This window comes from Podarcis erhardii (assembly GCF_964252035.2).
Source record: "Podarcis erhardii genome assembly, chromosome: 14".
NCBI lineage: Eukaryota > Metazoa > Chordata > Lepidosauria > Squamata > Lacertidae > Podarcis > Podarcis erhardii.
This window is the reverse complement of record NC_138503.1, coordinates 8,051,115-8,076,163: the sequence shown is the minus strand read 5'-3', so window position 1 is coordinate 8,076,163 and position 25,049 is coordinate 8,051,115. Positions and strand designations below refer to the sequence as shown.

Sequence of the window (25,049 nt, the reverse complement as noted above, 5' to 3'; positions counted from 1 at the left end):
GGATTTATTTTAGGGGGGGACAGGCATTATGTTGGAGGGGGCAGAACCAAGTTATCTGCGACACAATTGGTCAGTTAAGTATTTCTATTTCTTTACTTGATTGGGGGGGGCAGCTGTGCACCCCTGCACTCCCCTGGCTTCACCCATGGATGAGGAACCTGTTGCCCCCCCCCCCCGATGTTGTTGGATTCCAGCCCCCAGGAGCTCCTGTCCACATGGCCAATGGTCAGAGGAGATGTGAGCTGCAGTCCAATGAGATCAGGAGAGCCACAGGTTCCCCATCTCTGATTCGGAATACGTATGTCCTGCTCTCAAGGCATCTTACAAAAGATTTGCACAATGCAACACAGACTGGGCATAGTTTCAGCGAGAGAAATAAACATGCTGTCCACATGATTACTCCACTGACATTTCCTGCCTGCATTCCCTGGTGTGACCCTTCAGCCTCCACCTGGTAGACAGCAGAGCCCACTGATGGCCTTTCTTCTAGCAAAGTTACTTAAATAACACAGGCGGTGCCCAGAGAGAAAAGAAATCCTGATAACACTTTACTGAGGAAACTGATCAAAAACAGTATATAATTTGAGCAGAATGGAACCTAGAGTTTTTTTCTTTCCTCATGCATAATAGGGATAAAGGTAAAGGTAAAGGGATCCCTGACCATTAGGTCCAGTCATGGCCGACTCTGGGGTTGCGGCGCTCATCTCGCTTTATTGGCCAAGGGAGCCGGCGTTTGTCCGCAGATAGCTTCCAGGTCATGTGGCCAGCATGACTAAGCCGCTTCTGGCGAACCAGAGTAGTGCACGGAAACGCCATTTACCTTCCCGCCAGAGCGGTACCTATTATCTACTTGCACTTTGATGTGCTTTCGAACTGCTAGGTTGGCAGGAGCAGGGACCAAGCAACAGGAGCTCACCCCCTCGCAGGGATTTGAACCGCCGACCTTCTGATCAGCAAGTCCTAGGCTCTGTGGTTTAACCCACAGCGCCACCCGCGTCCCTGCATAATAGGGATACATTCAACCAAACTTAATAGCATGTGTAACCTCTCTAGAGATCATGCCACTGTGCCTGCTTGCTCAGTAGCATCCTCCTCCTCTTGGCTAGTTGACTTTAACACTAACAGGGTTAACTCTTCAGTTACAAACCGAATGATCCTTGCTGCTGCAGTTCCAACTGCCTGAGGCAAGGGAGTGTGGGCTGAGCAGCTTTCCCTCGCTGAAACCTGGCAGTTGCCAGGCAGTAGCTCCCTCTGAAGGCTTCTGAGGCAAGAGGGGAGGCCAAGCAAGCAGCTGGAACTCTTGACAGCCAATGATTAGGGATGCTTGAGGAATTTTATTTCTGCAAAGTGACCTAATCTGCACCTCCTCAACTAATGTGTGGTTCAGAACTTAATTATCCATTGCACTTCACTCTTCTCTTCCTTTTGTGGTACTGTTCTCAAAAAAAAAAAAGAAACCCCCACAAACACCATACCAAAATGTATTTTTAAAAATACATATTTTAGGATAAAACGCATTTGGAAGTGCATGCATTGAGATAAAATATATATTTAAATGTGAACATAGGGTCTTGCGAAAGAACAATGTCAAACCAGAATTGATGATCTCCTTCCACCGGTCCACAATAGAAAGTGTCCTTTCATACTGTATTACAGTGTGATAAGCTGGTTTGACAGCCACAGACAGGAAGTCCCCACAGAGGGTGGCGAATACAGCACATGACATCATGGGTTGTCCCCGGAGTTCGCTAGATGACATCGCGGGAGACCGCTGCCTCAGGAGAGCGAGGAAAATTATTAGGGACGACTCACACCCTGGCCAGCATTTCTTTAATCTCCTCCCTTCGGGCAGTCAACCGCACCAGCAGGTTAAAGAACAGTTTTTATCCGTGGGCTGTTGGGCTGCTGAATGGGGAAAAAAATAGTGGTGTAATTGACCTCTGACAAGCACACAAAGTGCGAACAAGACTGAGTGTTTTTTTTGGGGGGGGGGCTGGCTCATTTAATTTCACTGCACACAGGTGGTGTAGTTATTTATTTATTTATTTATTTATTTATGTTTATTTTTGTTTATTTAATATAAGAAAGAAGAACCTGCAGGATCAGACCAGTGAGCCTACCAGCCTAGCATCCTGTTCTTACACGGGCCAAAAATCTGCAAGCACAGGCACCCTCTCCCCTCCTGTGGTCTTCCAGAGCAGAGCCATTGTGGCTGGTGGCCATCGATAGCCCTGTCTCTGTGAATTTGTCTAGTCCTCTTTTAAAGCCAACGGGCATTCAGAGTGTGTTGCTTCCAACAATGAGACAGGGTGTAGCTGCCGTAGTTTGTAGCCGCCGATAGCTTGATCCTCCCTGAATCTATCCACTCCTCTTTGGTTGGTGGAAATTGCTGCCTCCTGTGGGAGTGAGTTCCACAGGTTAACTGCATGCTGTGTGCCAAAGTTCCATGTCCCACAGTTCCTCAGTGATTTAGGTATTTAGAATTATGGGCTAAAACAGGCCACAACTTTATTGGTTACAGATGTGAGCAATTTGGCTTAAGCTTTGGGTGAAGCCCGGCTATATCTTGACTCCCACCTGTCTGCAGGGAGTCAAATTAAGAGTAAACCACCAGAAGGGGGAGCCCTATGACTTATATCAAATAGGGACACCTCGAGGGGTCCCCATTAGCATCGTGGCATGACCCTGGCCCATGACCCTGGGCTTCGGACAGGATCTACACCCCCAGATCTCTTTAACAGGATACCCTTAATGAGGAGGGGCAGGCTGAGGCTACAACCTCACCTCCATTAAACAAAGGCTTAAAGGTAAAGGGACCCCTGACCATTAGGTCCAGTCGTAGCCAACTCTGGGGTTGCGGCGCTCATCTCACTTTATTGGCCAAGGGAGCCGTTGTACAGCTTCCGGGTCATGTGGCCAGCATGACTAAGCCACTTCTGGCAAACCAGAGCAGTGCACAGAAATGCCATTTACCTTCCTGCCGGAGTGGTACCTATTTATCTACTTGCACTTCGTGCTTTCAAACTGCTAGGTTGGTAGGAGCTGGGACTGAGCAATGGGAGCTCACCCTGTCACAGGGATTCAAACCGCTGACCTTCTGATCGGCTAATCCTAGGCTCTGTAGTTTAACCCACAGAGCCACCCCCATCCCCCCGTGCCTAACCTTGTAATGTTGTGACGATCTCTACAAGGTAGGCAGAAACCAAGTGGCAGGTGCCAATCTACCAAGTGGGAAAAATCCTACCCGGCCCGAACAACAAGGCGGCTGGCATTTGTCCATAGCAAGGTCATGCATACCAAAGTTTATAAAGTGGGTGCGTGGGCTGGGAGATCCAGCGAGGAGGCAAGAGGAGGAAGCCACCGGCTGCGCCACAGTTTAAAACACCCGCAGCTACCCCCACCGGCATAGATTGGCTGAGCGGGGATGACGCGGTCGGGGCAGGCATAGAAGGGGGCATCAATCCCCCATCCCCGAGCCAGGTCACCGCGAGGGCCCAGGTGCCCGGCCACAACGCCGCCCACCACAAAGGTGAGCGGTCTTACTTGTTATGAATCTTCTAATAGCCAGCTTCACTGGATGCCCACGAGCTCTGGAGATATGCGAGAGGAAGATGGTGGCCATGTTCCATCTCCACGATCCAAGGCGATAATGCTTTCGAATGCCATTTGCTGGATTCTGCAGGAAGTGAGAGTGCTGATGTGCTCAAGCTTTTCTTGAGGGTTTCCCATAGGCATTTGGTTGGACACTGTGAGAACAGGATGAGGGACTAGATAGGCCACTGTCCTGATCTAGCAGGGCTCTTACATTCCTATGGTCTTCATAGAATCATAGAATTGTAGTGTTGGAAGGGACCCTGAGGGTCATCCAGGCCAACCCCCGCAATGCAGGGATATGCAGCTGTCCCATAAGGGCATCGAATCTGCAGCCTTGGCATTACCAGTACCATGTTCTAGCCAACTGAGCTATCCAGGCTTCTTCTTCTCTTTTAAAAAAGCCCTAAATAAAGATTGAAGAGCAGCAGTGAAACAAATTACAAAGAGACCCCACACAGTTTTGCTAATGGCATGTGGTAGGACAGAGTTGAGGAAAGCATGATACAGAGAATAGAAAACCATTCAATTGAACAACTGCTGGATTATTAACAAAGGCTTAACAGCAACGCTTGAAGCAACACACTGGGACCACCAGCATTGTACATCCAAAGACATTGTCCTCAATATGGCTTGGTGCTATGTTCAAATTTGACTCCTTTTATGGATACCTTTCATGTTGTTTAGTCATTTAGTCATGTCCATCTCTTCGTGACCCCATGGACCAGAGCACGCCAGGCACTCCTGTCTTCCACTGCCTCCCGCAATTTGGTCAAACTCATGTTAGCAGCTTTGAGAACACTGTCCAACCATCTCTTCCTCTGTCGTCCCCTTCTCCTGTGCCCTCAATCTTTCCCAACACCAGGGTCTTTTCCAGGGAGTCTTCTCTTCTCATGAGGTGGCCAAGGTATTGGAGCCTCAGGTTCAGGATCTGTCCTGCCAGTGAGCACTCAGGGCTAATTTCCTTAAGAATGGATAGGTTTGATCTTCTTGCAGTCCATGGGACTCTCAAGAGTCTCCTCCAGCACCATAATTCAAAAGCATCCATTCTTCGGCAATCAGCCTTCTTTATGATCCAGGTCTCACTTCCATACATCACGACTGGGAAATCCATGGCTTTAACTATACGGACCTTTGTTGGCAAGGTGATGTCTCTGGTTTTTCAGATGCTGTCTAGGTTTGTCATTGCTTTTCTCCCAAGAAGCAGGTGTCTTTTAATTTCGTGACTGCTGTCACCATCTGCAGTGATCATGGAGCCCAAGAAAGTACCTTTCATACCTGGTTGTATTTCTAGACAGAGATTTCTACTGACCACATTTAAACTACTCCTTTTGGCACCTGGTTGTGGGTCTTTGTTTGTTGTTGTTTTTTCCGGAAAGGATCTTCATATGTGATGGGCACTGAAAGGAAGGTGTAAAATGTCATGACAACTGCCGTAACTGGGTCAGGAAAACAATGATGTCCTTTCTGGTACAGCACCAGCAGTAGCCCATCAATGATAGAAGCCCAGCTCTGCTGGTTCTTCCTCCTTTGCCGGTTTCGGGCATCTTCACCAGGGCAAAGCACATGGAATTGTAACACGAGCTTAGGTAAATAGTGTATGAAGAGGAAAAAGAAAATAGCCATTCAAAGCAACTTATCAAGCTGCATTAGAGAAAGCATGCACTTCATGGTTTATAAAGCAGTGAACATTTGAGCAATTAAACTCAGCTTGTGAATAGGGCCTAGACTAGAGAATGATTTGATGCATTTGCCTTGCCAAGCCAAGCAAGTCTGGCCTGGGGTAGGGCCTGGGTGGGAGGCCGCATGGAAAACTTTCTGTACCATTGTAATAAAAAGTGAACCATGAAGCAGAGTAGAACATTGGGGGGGGGAGCCCTCACACTGTGCTGCACTGGGTCACATAGCCTCATTAACTCAGAACCCCATGAAACCATTCAGATGCTGAGTCCGCACTAGAGGCTCTCAATATCCTTTGCAAACTACAGTTCACTGGACTCCTTGCAGTGTTGGAAGCCATGACTGTTAAAGCACTATAACAGTGCTTTAAATGTGTGCTGTGGGTGTGGCCAAAGTATGGGGTATGCAAATGATTTTGACAGCTGAGACAGAAAACAATCTCTCCTCTTCTCTGAAACTAAAAATACAATAATATAAAATTTAAAAATCAGTGCTTTTGTTAAGTCAAAAGGGTGCCGGTATCCCCAGAAAAAGCACTGTGAATAACTAACACTTTGTTGTCCTTTCATGACACCCAAAACCTGCCATCTGAGGCAGCCGCCTCACTTTGGCCAAGGGTAGGGCCAGCCTTCCAGCATCCCAGGTATGCACTTTACTAGGGTTACCGTACGTCCAGAATTTCCCAGACATATCTGGAATACTGTACTCAGAAGCAGCGTCCGGACGGAAATCCTAAAAATGTCCAGGGAAATCTGGATGTATGGCAACCCATGTTGGCAGTGTCGTTTTTGGCGATTTTCCTTCAAATTAGCTCAACAACTTTGGGCAAAACTTTAAAAAGCTCAGTAAATTTGCACACACAAACACACACACACCCCACCCAAAAAGCTGTTTGAAATATGGCAAGCCTAACTTTACAGGGTTGAGATGCACCTGTTGCTCTTTCTTTCAGTCATCTTTTCACCCCAAGGAACTTTGCAAAGTAGAGCAGGAATTTGGGTTTTTTGAACCAGAGCTGTGAGCAACACCCTCTGGTCATTTAACTCCCTCCATCTCTGAATCAGCCCTTCCCATAGAAAGAGAAAGACGCGCACACACAAATGAGCACACATTCTGCTTTCCCAAGTGGTAGCCAGTAAAAAGTAATCGGAGGCTTGAAAAGCCCATAGAGCTGAAAGGGGAAATAGGAAAGACTGTCACATTTCCAACTTCCTTCCTCCGATCTATATACTTCAAGATAAAGACAACCAATCTAGGCACCTCATGACCAAGTGGGCAGGGAGAGCGGTCTCAGAGGCCTCATGGGTACCAAGGGAAGACCTCGGACGCATTGCTGTGCCTGTAGGTGCCACACTGACAATCCTTGCAGTAGAAGTTGCGAGTGCAGCATTTGCAGCGATAAACTAAGAGACAGTTGGAGCAGACTGTACTCTGGAGACAGGAGTCTTTGCAGCCTTTTCCATTAGCCAGAAAACTGAATCATAGTACAAGTATACTGAGATGTTTGAAAAATGTTGTTCTAGTTACCTGTTGTTGCTTTTAGAAAACTATTGAAGGGTTGTCAATAGTATACCATAATCTGGCCCTGACAGTGTGGGTCTAACACCCAAGTTCAGCTGGCTGTGGCCCCCTTCCTCTGCTCTTTCTGCATCTCAAGAAGCTGCAGGGATTGTGGCCAGTGGATGACTAGCACCCTCTAGGGGAAATTCCAGGCCAGTAGCTCGCCCTAGAACAAAGATTGGCTTCGCGCTTGGCATCAAAAATCACATTGCAAAACTTTCCCCACAATCTGTTCAAACTGAATTCTACAATCATGAGAGATGGACTAGTACTTTTAATTAAAACTTATACATACATTGTTTTAGAGGTGGACCATTGCTCCAAAAGTTTCTCAGATTGACTTTTGAGAATTTTCTGTGTTTTCCTGGGGTGGAGGAATGGAAAGAACGTTCACATCTGCAAAGTTAATACAAAGATAAGGAAAAGGTTGCAACATGAACACCAGGCACGTCCCTGAGCAAACCACAATTGGTAAACCGAGAACAAGTCTTATTGCAGCGCAGCAGCAGCAGGAGGAAGAATGAGTTGCTGATGGGATTTAAAAGTCCAACAGCATCTGGCAGGAAACTCATAGGAATAAGTGAATCTGTCTTTCCCATTTTTTCCAGTCTTCCATTCAGTTCTACATATTTCCATATCAGTTTTTTTTGGGGGGGAACGACAATTTTTAAAGGTTCTCACGAGAATTCATTAGCAAATTTCTCCTGATACAGTGGTACCTCGGGTTAAGTACTTAATTCGTTCCGGAGGTCCGTTCTTAACCTGAAACTGTTCTTAACCTGAAGCACCACTTTAGCTAATGGGGCCTCCTGCTGTCACCACACCACCGGAGCACAATTTCTGTTCTTATCCTGAAGCAAAGTTCTTAACCTGAAGCAATGTTTCCGGGTTAGCGGAGTCTGTAACCTGAAGCGTATGTAACCCGAGGTACCACTGTATACATATTTCTGAAAGCACTTTTCACTGACATAATGCATTTTTGCATGCTGTTTTCCGTAACGTATGCATTTTGTGCATAGTTTGCCCTGACATTTGCATCTTTGTACACAGTGGCGTAGCGTGGGTTGTCAGCACCCGGGGCAAGGCAAGTAATTTGCGCCCCCTAACCCCTGGATTTTAGCACTCGAGTGCGAGCGCGCCCCCCCAGATGTTGCGGCCGGCCCCCCCCTGCACCCCCCACGCTACGCCACTGGGGCTGGGGGCGAGCGAAGGAGCCAAGGACCCCCCCCTTAAGGCTCAGCAGGAATTTATTAAATTTATTATTTGCGGCGCCCCCGCGGGCCGAGGCAGCCGAAGCCCCCTCCCCTCGGGCGCCTCCCCGCCCCCTCCTCTCCTTGGGCTGTAGGTGGAGCCCGCGCTCCGAGGCGCTCCAGATTGGGGCTTGGCGAGCGCCTCTCCTCCCCCCCCCCCCGCCTGGACCGGGGGCTTCCAGCCGCGCTCCGTCCTCGCCCGACCCCCCCCCCCAGCTGAGAGTTGCGCTGAGAGCCGGAGCTAGCGGCGCCCCCTTCAGCCGGGAGACCCTCGCCCGCCCGCCGGCTTCCTCTCGGAGGGTGTTGGGGAGCGCAGGGCGCGGCGAGGCCCCTCGGAGCTCTCCTCCCCCCCAGTCGGCAGAAGCAGCCGCCGCCTGTGGCTGGGCCGAGGGGATGGCGGCGGCGGCGGGGTGCGGAGGTGTTGGTGCCGGCGGCGGCGCTGCTGCAGTGGCTGCTCCTCTTGCGAGCAGTGAGTGGAGCGCAGCCGCAGCGGTGGCGGCGGGGGGGCGCGCGCGCACTAGGGCGCAAGGGTGGCGGGGGCGGCGGGGGCGGGGAGGCCGGCGGAGGAAGGAACTTGTCCCTTCCCTCTGGACTTGCGCCCCCCCAGAAGTTGCGCCCGGTGCGGCCGGCACCCCTGGCACCCCCCACGCTACGCCACTGTTTGTACACAAGCTAGCTGGAGAATTGCACTGCAAAATCTGGGGGAAGTAGAAATCTCAAAGGATGACAATGTTTCCTTTCGTGTATTGTTTTGAGAAGTGTGGGATTGGTAGGTTGCCCTTTCAATGCAAACCGAGTCAAGTCATTCTGAGCAGCACTCATTCATTAATTTACTGCAGTTATAGTCTATTTTTTTCCACAAGGAATTCAAGGTGGCATACATGATTCTCCCCCTCCTCATTTAATCTCCACAAACAACCACCCTTTGAAGTAGGTTAGGCTGAGAGGCAGTGACTGGCCCAGTGTCACCTAGTAAGTTTCATGAGCAAGTGGGGGTGTGTGCACACTGTTCTACCAGGTCCCAGTCCAACACTAACCACTATGGAACACTGCCTCTCCTTGCTTTAATGGCCTACATCAAACCAGACATAGGTAGATTTTGGGAAACCTCTAATGCCCCATTTCTCCTCTCTCTCTCTGTGCACCTTCTTCCCCATTTCCTATGGCGCCTGTCTGCAGACAAATGCACGCGAGGATCGGTATTTTAAACCCAGTGATGTTTTATTCCCAGGGTTCAGTTGCTTGAGCAGGGTAAATAACAGTGTATTCAGAGAGAGATGTAGTTATTAAACACGACTCAGCTGGTGCCAGCAAAAGCTCCGTGCGTCCCAAAGGGAACTGGGAAATAAATTACCCACTTACAGAATGTAATTGGTGAGGGATTAAAAATCAATAGACAGGCAAGAACAAGCAAGCTGCCTCAGCCGGGCTCTGTGGAGGAAGAGAAATCCCATTGCAAGAGGATGGCACTCTCGTTGCCCAGGAGCACGTGCCCAAGAGCACAGTTTCTGGCTTTCTGGGGGCTCCTCTGCCTTTTAAGAGGTCAGTGGCAAAGAGATGTTTGATAGATAAAACGTGCTGTGACAGAATGGCCAGCCCTTTCCACCCAAGTCCCACAGGCCCACTGGAATGGACTGTAGGATTTAGATGCAAGAAACCTTAGATTCAAAGCCCAGCTCAGCAGTGTTCTATCCCTTTGGCCCTGCACTGTTTTCCCAGAGGATCAGATGAAATATACCAAAATATGCCTCTAACTCTCCTGGGAACAAAATCATTCAAAGTGCAGGAGGCCACTTTGAATTAAGAGTTCCCCAATTCGGCTGGCACAGTTGCATTGGTTTGTGGCCGGCCCTGTGAAAAAGAGCAAGCCCCTCTTTGGCTTTTTGAAATGAAGCAGAACTGGAATGAATGCATACAAAAGGGATAAGAAGGAATACAGCCTTTGGCAGGGCTTGGAAGAATGAGTATAGACAGAACTGGATCGAGGTCTGAGGGGGCAAGGGGCAAAACGTCCTTTGGCAGTGGGCTCAGGTGGGTTTGCCCTGCAGTAATGGCATGGCTGTGAGCAACACAGGGCAGCCGTCATTTCCCACAATGCTCCAGGGTGATGCTGCATCAAGAACCTTGTGGGAAATTAAAGGGGTGGCTTCAGTCAGCTGCCACCAGGAGTGCTGGGTCAGAAAATAATAATAAAGAGGATTCCAACATAAGCATTAGCTGTGCACCCTGGTGGGGCATTTGAACCCTGACAGCTGCCCCAAGATGTCAGGTGCAGATACCAGCCTTGAGGATCTGTCAGTTTCAGTTTCTCATTTTTCTAGTCTTCAAATTTCCACATCTCTTTGCAGATTTTTGAATTAGCACCTCATGAAAATTCTTATTGTTATTATTAATGATTTTCAGTTTTATACATTTCAATAATTTTACAGTCATTTTAACATTTCAAAATTTGACTTCCTTCCCCCCACTTTCTGCAGTTCCTTAAGCTCTCTTTTTATGTACAGCATTGTAGGTACCCAATTAATCATTGCTTTATTATTATTATCTTTAATAATAATAATAATTTCAATTTTATGCATTTCAATAATTTTACAATCATTTCAACATTTCAAAACTCGACTTCGTCCCCCCTCTTTCTGCAGTTCCTTAAATTTATTTTTTAATATTTTCTGCATATCCAATTTAATTTGCTCATTCATTCATGTACTTTAAATATATACTCTTATAAAACTGCAGGTTATTACAACAATCCTGCCAATGTTCTTATCTGTTTACAGTTTATTTGTAAATATTCAATAAACCATTTCCATTCTTTATAAAAGGTTTGTTATCTTGATTTCTTATTTTTCAGGTAAGTTTCGGCATTTCTGCATATTCCATAAGTTTTTGTATCCATTCTTCTTTTGCTGGGACTGCTTCTTCTTTCCCTTTTTGGGCAAGTATCATTCTTGCCACTGTAGTCACATACATGAATAAATTTCCGTACAGTTTGGATAGTTCTGTCCCTCATGTAAATTCAGCATCATTTCATTGCAAACTGTTCCTTACACATTTTTCTATGCAATTTCCCCCAATACAGTATGCACTTTTTTCTTTGCGATTTCCCCATATATAATGCATTTTTGCATGTTATTTTCACTGACATGTGCATTTTAATGAACACTCTACCCCAGTATATGCATTTTTGTATGTTGTAACCACCCTGAGACCTGCAGGTTTAGGGCGGTATACAAATTTTAATAAATCATCATCATCATCAATTTTTGTACATGCTACTTGGCTGGAGAACTGAACTGCAAAATTTAGAGAAGTGCAAATTTTAAAAGATGGCTCAGTTTGCATATTGTTTAAGAAAATGCAGTTTTGATAGGTTCCCCTTTTATTTATTTATTTTTTTTATCCATTTTCATAAACTTAGTATACAGACCTTACATTTTCATTCTCTAATTTCTTATCAAAAGTCTTCCCAAGAGGTTGCCTTTTAGATGTGAATTGACTCCCCGCCCCCATCCCTACAAGAGGGTCCCTATTTTTATCTATGAAGTGTTGGACAATATCCTTAAAGTCCCCCGCTTCCTCAAATTTCACATTATCATTCCCTTTTTGGCCAGCAGAGCAGCAAGTATTTGGCTCGGAGCAGGACTCCGGCTTAGGCTGTAAGTGAGGCAGAAATTTGAATCCTCTCTGAAGAGGCACTTGTGGTGTGGAGAGAAGTGTCAAGGAAATTTAAGCTAAGCCAAAGACTACAACGCTATACAGGGACAGGTGTTGTTTTTAATAGAGATGGTTTATGTTTAACTAGACAATGTATGAGCCCTGGTCTCTTAACTAATTTTCCTAGTGCCTGACAAAGCGTCCGCTGTGCCCTGCTGTTATTTATTTATTTCCCGGCCTGCGCACTCCGACAGGTCACCTTATTCCCGTTGTCAGACGCCATTAGAGCCCAGCGCTGGTGCGAGGGCCGTGGAAGACAGATGCCGGCAATAATCGCGAAACACTCATTATTTACCATCACTCCAATGATGTTTAAGTTATTTATGTCCCTTGGGCAGGGCTGGCAGCGGAGGGTTATTTGGATAGTCAATCATAACCATGAAACGGCTTGCTACTTTACTTAACCATCTCTCTTTCTCTCAGAGCCTCGTTGCCTCCATCTCTGTCTTTCTCATTCCAAGTACCCCTTTATTCCCCATTCCTTCTTGTCAACCTCCAACCCCACCATCCGCTCCATCTTTCTCCACATGTTCTCCCTCTTTCTCTCCTGCAAACTTAGGAAACGAAATAGTGCAGGACCCCAGTGATCACCGCCTTGTCCTTTGTTTTAAACTGTTTTTGTTTTTTTAATTGTATTTTTAAATTGTTATAGTCCACTCTGGGACTGTATGGTGAGGTGTAGGTAAGGAAGTGTAACAACAACAATAACAATAGGTAAAGGTAAAGGTAAAGGACTCCTGGACATATAAGTCCAGTCAAAGGCAACTATGGGGTTGCGGCACTCATCTCGCTTTCAGGCCAAGGGAGCTGGCGTTTGTCTACAGACCTTTACCTTATTGTTTAGACCACAGTGCCACTTGGGCTTGTCAACCAGAAGGTCAGCGGTTTGAATCCCCGCAACAGGGTGAGTTCCCATTGCTCTGTCCCAGCTTCTGCCAACCTAGGAGTTTGAAAGCATGCCAGTGCAAGTAAATAAATAGGTACCGCTGTGGCAGGAAGGTAAACAGTGTTTCCGTGTGCTCTGGTTTCTGTCACGGTGTTCCGTTGTGCCAGAAGCGGTTTAGTCCTGCTGGCCACATGACCCGGAAAGCTGTCTGCGGACAAACACCAGCTCCCTTGGCCTGAAAGCGAGATGAGCACTGCAACCCCATAGTTGCCTTTGACTGGATTTAACTGGGGTCCTTTACAATAATAATAATAATAATAATAATAATAATAATAATAATAGCAGCTCTTTTTTGTTTTAATGATGAGGTGCCAGTGCTCCTATATTGATAAAAGTGCTGTGGGTGCCCGCACAAAATGGCAGCCATGGGCAGCAAAAACATAGATGATAGTACTCTGTATAAGTGAGTACTGTCACAAAAAAGCCCTAATGATAATAATAATAATAGTAATGATAATAATAATAATGCAGTTAAAAACATTCCCTCTGAGGTGTAGTGGGGCACTGCCTCATTTACGCTAGTGGGCCAATCACCACTGAGTGAATGAGGGCAAAAAATTGTTCTCTGCTGCTCGCGGAGGGTGGAACTTGATCTAATGACCTAAAGTTGTAGGAGGGCAGATTTTGGTTGGCTGTTAGGTGATGGTAAAGGTAAAGGTGACCAGTTACTTAAAAGGATGCTGTGCTCTCTCTCATTGGAGGACTTCAAGCAGAGGCTGGACAGTTGTCTATAGGGGATTCTGTACCTTTGGCCTCCCCAAAGTCCATGAATCGAGGAGTCCGTAGTATGCAGACACAGTGATGGCAGACACTGCACCCACTGGATTTCTCATACTTGCTTGACAATTTATATACCCCTTGTATTTAAACAGAACATCTAAGCCAATGACAAAATGTTAAAACATCTTCAGTAGACAGCAACTATGGAAATACCAGAGAAGGCCCACATTCTATAAAGCAGTGTTCCCCAACCTTGGGCCTCCAGCTGTTTTTGGACTACAACTCCCATCATCCCTCGCTAGCAAGACCAGTGGTCAAGGATGATGGGAATTGTAGTCCAAAAACAGCTGGAGGCCCAAGGTTGGGGAACACTGCTAGAAAGCACTACAGTGGTACCTCTAGATACGAACGGGATCCGTTCCGGAGCCCCATTCGTATCTAGAAGCAAATGTAACTAGCAACGGCACGTCTGTGCATGTGCGTGTCGCTTTTCGTTGCTTCTGCGCATGCGCACGACATCATTTTGAGCATCTGCGCATGCGCAAGCAGCGAAACCCGGAAGTAACGCACTCCGTTACTTCCGGGTTGCTGCGGAGCACAACTCGAATGCGCTCAACCCGAAGCACATTCAACCCAAGGTATGACTGTATTAGCAACAAAACAGAGCATCATCTCGAACACTGACATAAACATGACATGTAAGAAATCAGCTATGAAATTGCAAGGAAATTGTAAACGTGATACTGTCCTGGCCCCCCCTGCTGCATGAATGACTCAAACTTGGGTTTCTGTTTCTACCAAAATCTTGACGGTGAAGATCAGCGCAGTACATAGGGAAGGCAAGGGTGAAAGGCACATGGCTAAGCATGAGCTAAGATGCTGACCCAACAAGACACCCCCTGTGCCTTTGTTTTAAAGGATGGGGCAGGCACTTAGTGTGGCAAATGGTCTGAGTCCCCAAACTGGGCAAGCAAACAGGCAATCCTCTCGGTGAGTTGAGCTTACAAGGTCTTTTTGCGCCAACATTGGCATCTCTGTGTCCTTGGAGACCAAGTTTCACCTGATTTATGCTCAGCAGCCTCCTTCTTCAAAGGAAGAGCATCACTGATAGCAGAAGGCACCAAAGGTGGCTGCTCAACAGGGGAGAATGGGCTGGGGTGTCTCGTGGTGCTGGATTAGAACGCCCCACTTGGTCCCTCCTTAGGATCCAGCTCACTATCCTCCAGGCCAGGCCCCCCACCCAGCCCTAGACTCTTGACAGAAGAAGAAGAAGAAGAGTAGTTTGGGTTTGATATCCCACTCTATCACTACCTGAAGGAGTCTCAAAGCGGCTAACATTCTCCTTTCCCTTCCTCCCCCACAACAAACACTCTGTGAGGTGACTGGGGCTGAGAGACTTCAGAGAAGTGTGACTGGCCCAAGGTCACCCAGCAGCTGCACGTGGAGAAGCGGAGACGCGAACCCGGTTCCCCAGATTACAAGTCTACCACTCTTAACCACTACACCACACTGGCTCTCTGACACTTCTTAGGTCCCACCAATGCTTCTCCCATCCTGCTGGGTCCCACCCCATGGTCCCTCCAATCCCTTCTTTGTGTCAGACACCCCACCCACATGACACCTCTTTGGGACTCGTGACAAATTCACAATGCTTGCAGGCTGAGAACAGGTTGCTAGGCTTGGTGGGTCAGGGTTGTTCTTATGTCCTGATGTACTCAAAAATACATCCCGTTGAGTTCAATGCAAGTAAGTATGATTCAGAACAGCAGCCCAGACACAAAGGCCATTCGCCCGTCCAGCAAGCCCCTGCAAGGGTTCATAGTTGTCGTCCAAAGCCCTGGCCTGGACCAGCCACCAAGTCAATAAGCCCCCACCTGTGCTCCCGTTCTGCCCTACTAATCGTGTGTGGCTTTGCATGGCTCTTGCTAATGAGGAGTGGTTTGTTTTTAGAAGACAGGAAGCTTTTTGTGGGCATGCTGGGGAAGCAGCAGAGTGAGGATGACGTCCGGCGACTCTTTGAGCCCTTTGGCCAGATCGAAGAATGCACCATCCTCAGAGGCCCCGATGGAGCCAGTAAAGGTGAGGAACAAGAAGCGGCGGAGAATGGCATCGGCAACACTGGAAAGGGGTGGCACAGCTCGCTTTTTCCTACTATGGGGAAGGGCCGTAGCTCAATAGTAGAGCATCTGAGCTCTGCAGGCAAATGTTTCCAGGTTCAATCCCTGCTGGCATCTGCAGGTGGAGTCTGAAATCCTGTAGAACGTCTGCCAGTCAGTGCAGACAAAACTAAGCTAAATGGACCAGTATGAGGGAATGGGGGATGTTATTCAGGGCTGAGATCAAGACCCTCCCTGCAATGTCTGCCACGCAAGCATATCTCTGCCAGCTATTATTTTGCACAGGAGAAGCCAGGATATAAATAATAATATAGAGGGGTGGCCAAATGTAGTGGGTCCGAACGCTGGGATCTACCTGTTCCAATCTGGGTCTGGACTTGCCTTTTGCTTCAGCACATATTCCCTATGTAATTATTATTATTATTATTATTATTATTATTATTATTATTATTATCATTTAATTGTACCCCACCCATCTGGCTGAGTTTCCGCAGCCACTCTGGGCGGCTTCCAACAAAGATTAAAAATACATTAAAATGTCACACATTAAAAACTTCCCTGAACAGGGTTGCCTTCAGATGTCTTCTAAATGTCAGGTAGTTGTTTTTCTCTTTGACATCTGACGGGAGGGCGTTCCACAGGGCGGGCGCCACTACCGAGAAGGCCCTCTGCCTGGTTCCCTGTAACTTGGCTTCTCGCAATTAAGGAACCGCCAGAAGGCCCTCGGCACTGGACCTCAGTGTCTGGGCAGAATGATGGGGGTGGAGACGCTCCTTCAGGTATACTGGGCCAAGACTGTTTAGGGCTTTAAAGGTCAACACCAACAATTTGGATTGTGCTCGGAAACATACTGGGAGCCAATGTAGGTCTTTCAAGACCAGTGTTATGTGGTTTCAGCGGCCGCCCCCAGTCACCAGTCTAGCTGCTACTTTCCCATTGCCTGATACTTGCTAGTAATATGCTCCAATCCTTCTGAGCACCTACAGTATTATTATTATTATTATTATTATTATTATTATTATTATTATTATTATACCTCCCTTCATCTTAAGATCTCAGGGTGGTTCACAGAATAAGATGCAGGATAAAACAAGTAAATAATTAAAACTAAACAGCAAAACAATACCCCTCCTTCCCATAGGCACATTTAAAAGACTGTGGAATATTAATCAGTCAAAGGCCTGGTTGAAGAGGAATGTTTTTGCCTGCTGCCTAAAAACATATAATGAAGGCACCAGGTGAACCTTCCAGGGAAAAACATTCCACAAATGGGGAGCCAACGCAGAAAAGGCCAATTCTCGTGTTGGTAGCCTCTGGACCTCACGTGGAGGAAGCACATGAAGAAGGGCCTCAGAGGATGATCACAGGATCTGGGCAGGTTCTTATGGAGAGAGGCAGTCCTTGAGGTATTGCAGTCCTTTACCCTGGTTCTGACATCTATTGTCAGGAGTTTAAACCGATTTTAACATTGCATTTTCATTTTGTGGGACCTACGGTGAAGGGCGGGTCTGAAATTATTACTATTATTATTATTATTATTATGAAAACCCACTAATTTAAAGGTCGCAGTCCTATGCACATTTACCTGGACTAAGCCCCACCAGGCGTAGTGAACTTTATTTCTGAGCAAACAGGCACCTAACAGAGCTGCAAAAACAAAACACATGCTCTGTGTTGTCTGTTGTGAATGCCCACTTTGAATTGGTTTTCATTTATTATGGATACTGCTGTTGAACTGCCTCTTGTTTTAAACTTTTGTACATTTTAATTGCTGATAGTCACACTGAGTCCTTCTATCGGGTGGGTGGGGAGAAGCATCGGCCCAAAATTTAATGATTTGAAACATAACCTATTGCAACCCTGAAACACACAGAGGAAGAAGCAGCTTCTCTCCCTATTTATTATGGGCAAATCTGGCCACATAGGCAGGTGCACGCCATTCTCAAGTGGCAGCGCTATGCTTGTCTTTTGCTAGTGTAACATGGGATGCCATTCAACCCACGTTACCAAAAGCAAAATGTGACCTGACCCTGCAATAAAGGGCTTGCATTGCCTTACAGCGGGGAGAACGAATCCTAGATCAGCCAGACTTCAGGCTACTGCTTGCATTTCCCCCCTTGACTGGCTTTGCCAATATGGAGATCCACTCTGGGTTTAGTTTTGTTTTTTTGGATCTGCCTCTGAGCTGACCATTGATCCTTTCTTTCCTCTTAGGATGTGCCTTTGTCAAATACGGGAGTCATGCAGAGGCGCAAGCCGCTATCAGTAGTCTCCACGGCAGTCAGACCATGCCGGTAAGTGCTGGCCAAATGGCCAAATTAGTGGGTTAGAGAGTGGTCCTGATAATGCCAGGGTTGCAGGTTCGATCCCCTCATGGGACAGCTGCATATTCCTGCATTGCAGGGGGCAGGACTAGATGATCCCCAGGGTCCCTTCCAACTCTACAATTCTATGATGGGGGATTGGTTTAGGTGTTCCCTGTGCTCGGCCAGAGGTCTATGTAGAAGACATCCACACCTTTGCCCTTGTTCTTAAACTTCTACTCCTGTGGTGTCTTGCGTGGGAAGAAGTTTGCTGAAGTTTCTCTTCGCCATAAAGCATCTGAGATAGTGGCAGGGAATCCAAGGACATTGCTGAGGATACACCATATATTTAAACCACGTGGTTCCTCAAAAGAGATACCTGGGAACTGTCGTTTGTTAAGGGTGCTTGGCATTTGAGCTCTCCGAGAGGTAAACTTCAGTTCTTTAAATGTTTTGTGGTTTGTGCACAGTCATCGAGAGAACATATTAGAAATATCTGAGGCATTTAACTTTGTGTATTTTGATACAAAATGACCAGACCCAAATATCCTGGATTAATTTGTAGAGTGGAACTTAGTTACTTGCAGGCTTTTATGCTTCCTTGATGCAGTTTGACAGATGATAGATGGATGGATGGATAGATGATAGATAGATAGATAGATAGATAGATAGATAGATAGATAGATAGATAGATAGATAATAGATAGATAGATGATAGATAGATAGATAATAGATAGATGATAGACAGATAGATAGATAGACAGATAGATAGATAGATAGATAGATAGATAGATAGATAGATAGATAGATAGATGATAGATAGATAATAGATAGATAGATAGATAGATAGATAGATAGATAGATAGATAGTTCAGAAATTTTGAGAGGAAATATATATTTTATGAGAAAAATACATTGAAATGCACATGCAAGTTTTACTTAAATCTTCATTTTCATGCAGATACTGGGGGGGGGGGGGGTTGCAGATTAATGCAGAAACGGGATGGCTCCATGAATGAACACATGCAAAAGTGACATAGGCTGAACATCACCTGATGTGCCCAGAATGACCGCAGCTCCTATCTTTCCTGAGCATTGGCACTGCTGGCTGAGGCTAATGGGTGCTGGAATCCAGCAACATCTGGAAGGCCATAGGGTCTCCTGCATTGGGACCAGCAGATATCAACCCAGATGGCCTCACTGTGGCTATCTGGATCTAGCCATTGTACACCCTGTCCTTCAACTTCAGCAGCCCTTCCCTTCCTGCCTGCTGTGGGACGAAAGCTACAGCATCCTCATGAGCACAGCTGCAAGAGGAGGATGGTAGATGAAGGAACTAGCAAAGTGGGAGAGAGCAAGCACAGCGATCCTTAACTGCTCTGCACTGTTTGGTTGTAAAGGTTGGCACTTGGCGACCCTGTCAATTCCACAATACCAAAGAGGAGGACAGTGCCTAAAAGGTCCATCAGGAAGCAGGGAATATTCACATGGCAGTGGAGTCTGGCTCTTTGGGGGAATTGGGGCACTGCCCCACCAGCCTAAGACCCTGGAGCGAGGACCCCGAAGTAGACCAGCCTTCTCCAACCTTGTGCCTTCCAGATGTTTTGAATTTCAGCTCCCATCAGCCCCAGCCAGCAGGGCTAATGGTGACGGATGGTGATGACTGTCGTCCAAAATGTCTGGAGAGGGAAGGCTGGAGTCTGCAGTACTGAGCTAGATGCACCACAATTTGACTTATGGTGGGGAAGTTTTGTACACCCTGCAGATAGAGAAGAAAAACAGAGGTGGCCAGCTAACCACTTGGAAGCTATATTGAAATTGACAGATAAGCAGTGCTAGGCTCTTTCCCAGGCTGCTCTCAAGGAACCAGAAGCCTTTGTCATTGGCCCTGTTCCTGTGTTTTCAATCACAGCTTAGCACGCAGCAATTAAGCAGCTGGAATTCCTTCCCACTCCCCTTTAACTCATCATCTCAGCTCACCCACCTCTGCAGAGCATAAAAAATACATCTATTACCCATTTATTATTGTGTTTTTATTCCACTCTTCCTCCAAGGAGCTCATGGCACAAGGGTTGTATTGAACAAAGTTATATTAGAGGTTACTGTCCACACACTTTTGCTGTGCAGATACTGGACCTCTTTTAAACTGTTTAGCAGAGTTTATCTTCTTTCTCTCTCACACGGAACAATGACGAAGTTTTTTAAAAGATGACCCACCAAACTGTGAAATGTCGGTCAAAATATTTTATTCCCAGACCGGTTACATGCATTAAGGTTGCAAAGGAAATCTTACGACTATTAACACAAGCAGTATACTCTCAAACAAAAGTCTTATCTCCAGTATGTTGTAAACCACAGCAACGTTCCTCCAACAGACTTCATAGGCAACACTTTTCTGACATACATTTGCTATCAGGTGTCTGCAAACACGAAGCAGGAGTGGTCTTTTTATTAGCACTTGCAGCTGACACTAATTAAGATCAGAGTGCCACTCCCAAATTTAAAGGAAAAGCTCTGGAACCTTCTAGAAACTTTTGTTTCTTTGCAGAATGATTCCCTTACACCCCCTCTCAGTCTCACAGAAACAAAACATTATTATGAACATATACAAAGTATTTGCACGCCATGCAACACAATTCCCAACTTCTCAACTAGTTGTGCATGTCTTTCAAACGTAAGCAATTTTGTGAATACATCTGCCACATTTTGCCTGCTTTCACAGTATTGTAGCTTTTTCAGATTTTGCTTCACAATTTCTTTTACGTTTTGATATTTAATCTCTACATGTTTTGTTCTACCTTTAAACAGTTCAAACTCCACCATTGCAATGACTGCCTGATTATCCTCCCGTACTTGTACTGGATAATTACGTTTTACACCTAAGTCATTGAGAATCTGTACATAGTACTTCAATTCATTACATAAGTCTGATAGAGCACTGTATTCAGCTTCTGTGGAGAAAGTGGCTACAATCCCTTGTTTCCTGGACTTCCATCCCACCAAAGAATTACTAAACTGAAGCTCCATCCCAGACACTGATTTTCTGTCTGGTAGATTTGCCCAACTACTATCAATGAATGAACTTCTGATCCTGAAGATGATAATTTTAAACAATAGTCAAGTGTATTTTGTAAACGAAAAATGCATTTTAGTCCTTTCCATGTATTTTCAGTAGGATTACTTACAAGTCTACTCAGAATTCCAACAGAATAACAAATCTGATCTGCTCCATTGTGAAATATACAATAAACGTCCAATAACAGAATGATATGATTCTGGATTCACAGGCTCTGAACTATCCCCTTCGTTTTTGAAAAAAACTATTTCCATTGGGATTTTCACACCTTTACAATTCTGCATGTTGTTCCTTTCCTCTGGAACCTTCTAGAAACATTTACTTGTTTCTTTGCAGAGTGATTCCCTAACAAGTTATCCCCTTCCTACAAGGAATTCTGCTTGCTCAACAGAACTTTCCCTCCTTTTCCTTGCCCTGTGCCCCTGCTCAGAGGGGGGTGGGGTTGCAAGAAAACCCAGACAAGATGGGGGGGCACATGGAGGAAGGAGAGGGAAGGGGAGTTCATTTGCAAGAGGCAAGCAGATAAATTTGCATGAACAGGGTGACTAGTTGAAATTTGCTGTTCTCTGTCATCTCCATTTTATCCTCACAGCTGCCCCAGTGAGATAGGTTGGATGAAAAGATTTCAGTTGGCAGTAAGTTTTAAAGAGGGTTTTGGTCCTGAGGACCAGTCAGAGAGACCCGAAGAACTGCATTTGGCCCCCAGGGACTGAGGTTCCACACCTCAAGCAATAAAGCAATCTCTCAGAGACAGTGCCTTATGAAAATACCATTTTCTTTCCTTAAAAACAAAAGTAGAAAAGCAATCTCAGGAGCCGCTCACAGCCGTATAGAAAAGGGTAGCCCCACAGAGCAGGCCCCCACCCCTCACAAGACAGTGTTTTTCTCCTTAATCCAATCACCGGCTAATTTATCCTCTCTTTGATTGGATCAGAATCTCGGGGATCAAATCACTTGTTGTAAAAATAACGCAGGGCCCATCGTTTATTCTGATCAGCAGCTGTGCTCTCTAGGCAGGTGTTAGGAGGTAATTCAATCACTGGCTTGAGAAAACTGCCATTTAATTAACAATGAAGGTCACAGTTCTAAATGAAGGCGAAAGAAAGGGGAAAGAGCCCAGGGAACCGGCCGTGATTATAAAAGAGGTCTGCATTGATCAGAGATTGCTCCTGGCAGGGAGGCTGTGCTGAAGATGAACTCTGATCTGGTGTGGTTGGTTGGAACAGCAGCAGCCTTTAGAGGGGGGGGGCTCACGCACGCACAATGGTACGTGCTAATCACAATTATCTCACTCTATTGAAATCAAAGAGATGGGACAAATACTCAGAGGAGCAAAGGAGATGCTTTGCTGTTTCTGAATCTCCTCACATCCCGCTAAGGTGACTGAGGTTAAAGAAATACATTTTCAGAGGTTCAAAGTCCAAGTGCCTTATCCGTCCCTCCTCAAAAACCTTTTTTCCAGAAGGACTTCTTCACCCACACCATACACTTAAAGAACTCTTATACCACTCTGACGGTCATGGCTTCTCCTGCACACAAAGAATCCTGAGAACTGTAGTTTGTTGTGTGGAGGAAATCATAGCACTGCCAGGCATCTCCTGCTAACAGTCAGCACCCATAACAAAGTACCAAGGGGGCCAGCATTGTTTGTTCATGAGCACAAGAGCTCTTGTGCTAGTGAATGGCAGACTTTAAAGGTTGTTCAAAGGAAGGAATCCAGTGCAATTGCACTAGAGGAAGCTTATTGCACTGGAGCTGATTCTTCTTGTGAAATCTGTTGCAGAAAATCTTTGGTAATGTTTTCCCTTGCACTATGATGCCCCACAGCACAACAAATATATCACTGCATTAGATACAACCTGTGCTGGATTTCAATGAATTCTTTGTGCAGTGTCCTGGGAAACTTCAAGTTGAAGGATGGCTTACAAATAGAATAAATTACCGTATTTTTTGCTCTATAAGACACACTTTTCCCCTCCTAAAAAGTAAGGGGAAGTGCGTGTGCGTCTTATGGAGCGAATGCAGGCTTTGCGCGGCTATCCCAGAAGCCAGAACAGCAAGAGGGATAGTCTAGCCTGACATCCCTCTTGCTGTTCTGGCTTCTGGGATTCAGAATATTTTTTTTTCATGTTTTCCTCCTCCAAAAACTAGGTGCATCTTATGGTCTGGTGTGTCTTGTAGAGCAAAAAATATGGTACAATACAGAGGATGCTGTTTTAAAAGTAGTCCCATATTTGTGAACATATTTGTTGATCATCATTGTATTTATACAAGTACCAATAACTCTTTAAAAATAAAAAATAAACCAGAACAGCTAAATGAGAAGTGAGAACGCTCAATGGCCAGAAATATCAAAAAAAGAAAACTACAAAACTATGAGGGAGGCATGGAGAATAGAGTGCTCAGCTGGAGGAGGAGGCCAGCATAAATGCCTGCCTGCCTGGAACATGGAAATACTCAAACGTTGCAACATTTTGTTGCAGGTTCTGCTTATGAATCAGATGGTTTTAATTTTGCCACCTTGGCCATGCATCCAGGCTGACTGGTTGCAAAAGAGGAGAGAGTTTCTGTTGTGGGAGGATTTTGGTAGATGAAAGAGGTCAGAGGTCAGTGCTTTCTTTTTAGGAAAAAAAGGTGCTGGTACTCACCATGGTTGTCACAGTAAGTGCCACACTTTTAACATGGCGGGGGGTGGGGGTGCAGCTGCTAATACTGTGTACTCTTGAGTACCCCAAGAAAAAAGCACTGCATACAGAGGTTTCACTTTATCCAGTTTGCCTGAGCCCAGAAGTAAATGGAAGCTTATTTGCTTGTTGCGTTCTTTTATTTACAAATATATTTCTAATTTATTTAAATCCTAATTTTGTAGATGGTTGACTGATGACCATGGCCGGGGTAGTGGGAGTGGGACCAGGGGCATGGGCAGGGAGCTCAGAGGCAGGGCCAAAATCTCCTGAGAGCCAGTACCATGTAGTGGATAATGTGTTGAACTTCCACCTGGTGAGACCCTGGTTCTCCTCCCACTGAAGTGATCCTGGGCCAAACACTCTCAGCCTAACCCATCTCACAGGGCTGTTGTGAAGATCAAAGGACGATTGGCCATGTATGCCCCCCTAAATCCTGAAGGGCAGGAGAAAATAACACCACTGTGGTTTTCAAATATTGGCAGGTATGCTTGTAAACCAGTGTCCTTCCAGGTGTTCTTGGGCTCCAGCTCCTATCGTCCACACCCATCTTGGCCAATGGGCCAAGGGTTGGGGGTTGTAGTCCACGACAACCATCTTGCTACATGCAAGTGCCAGGATGGCTCAGTCGGAAGAACATGAGACTCTTAATATCTGGGTTTGAGCCCTACGTTGGGCAAAAGGATTCCTGCATTGCAGGGGGTTGGACTAGTTTACCCTCGTGGTCCCAGCTCTGCAAGTCTATGATTCAGCTTCTCAAAGGAGCCATTCAAACAACTTTTTCAGCGCACCTGTTTGGTTATCTAACGCCTGCCTGTGTCTCTCTAGCAGAAATGATGTGCCCTAGTTGTTATCCTTATGCCATCATCCGTATCGCTTGTCCTTGCTGGAGGGGTGGGGGGGATGTGAATTATGTGCCAGCTGCCACCGCTTCATACAGGAGCATTGGATACACTCTGCCCCACTCTCTCTGTTTGTGCCTCTGTTTCTCTGTCCACTCTGCTAGGGAGCATCGTCCAGCCTGGTGGTGAAGTTTGCTGACACAGACAAGGAGAGGACCCTTCGGCGGATGCATCAGATGGCAGGACAGCTGGGGATCTTCAATCCAATGACGATCCAGTTTGGAGCCTACGGGGCATATACGCAAGCGGTAGGAGATGCTGCAATCCGCTGCCAGCCCTATAAGGTGGACGCATTTAGAGCTGGACAAGCCAGAGGGGGCTAGCTTAGCTGTAGGTGGGCGGTGAACTCACACAGGATGGCAGAGACAGCTTCCAAGGACGACAGCTGGTGTTCCTCCTATGCTTTGTACCACAATTCCTATCAGTCCCAGCCATGGTGGATGATGGAAGTTGTTCTCCAAAAAACCTGGAGGTCGCCTTCTTGGGAAAGCAGGTTTTGCATTAAC

At 46.3% G+C, this 25,049-nt stretch overlaps 1 protein-coding gene across 11 annotated transcripts in view; it reads left to right on the top strand.

Annotated features, from left to right (window-relative positions):
* Window positions 1–25,049, top strand: part of CELF6 (CUGBP Elav-like family member 6) — a 178,350-nt gene that overhangs the window by 126,101 nt on the left and 27,200 nt on the right. For 8 of the 11 annotated variants that reach the window (XR_014150848.1, XR_014150849.1, XM_081839058.1 and 5 more), the window contains 3 exons: window positions 15,412–15,540; window positions 17,793–17,872; window positions 24,648–24,791. Coding sequence is in view for 9 of the 11 variants with exons in the window: in XM_081839058.1 (XP_081695184.1) it covers window positions 15,412–15,540; window positions 17,793–17,872; window positions 24,648–24,791 (353 nt within the window). In the remaining 2 variants the exon portion in view is untranslated. The remainder of the gene's footprint in view (window positions 1–15,411; window positions 15,541–17,792; window positions 17,873–24,647; window positions 24,792–25,049) is intronic. The other 3 variants (XM_081839056.1, XM_081839055.1, XM_081839061.1) reach the window with 1 other exon arrangement.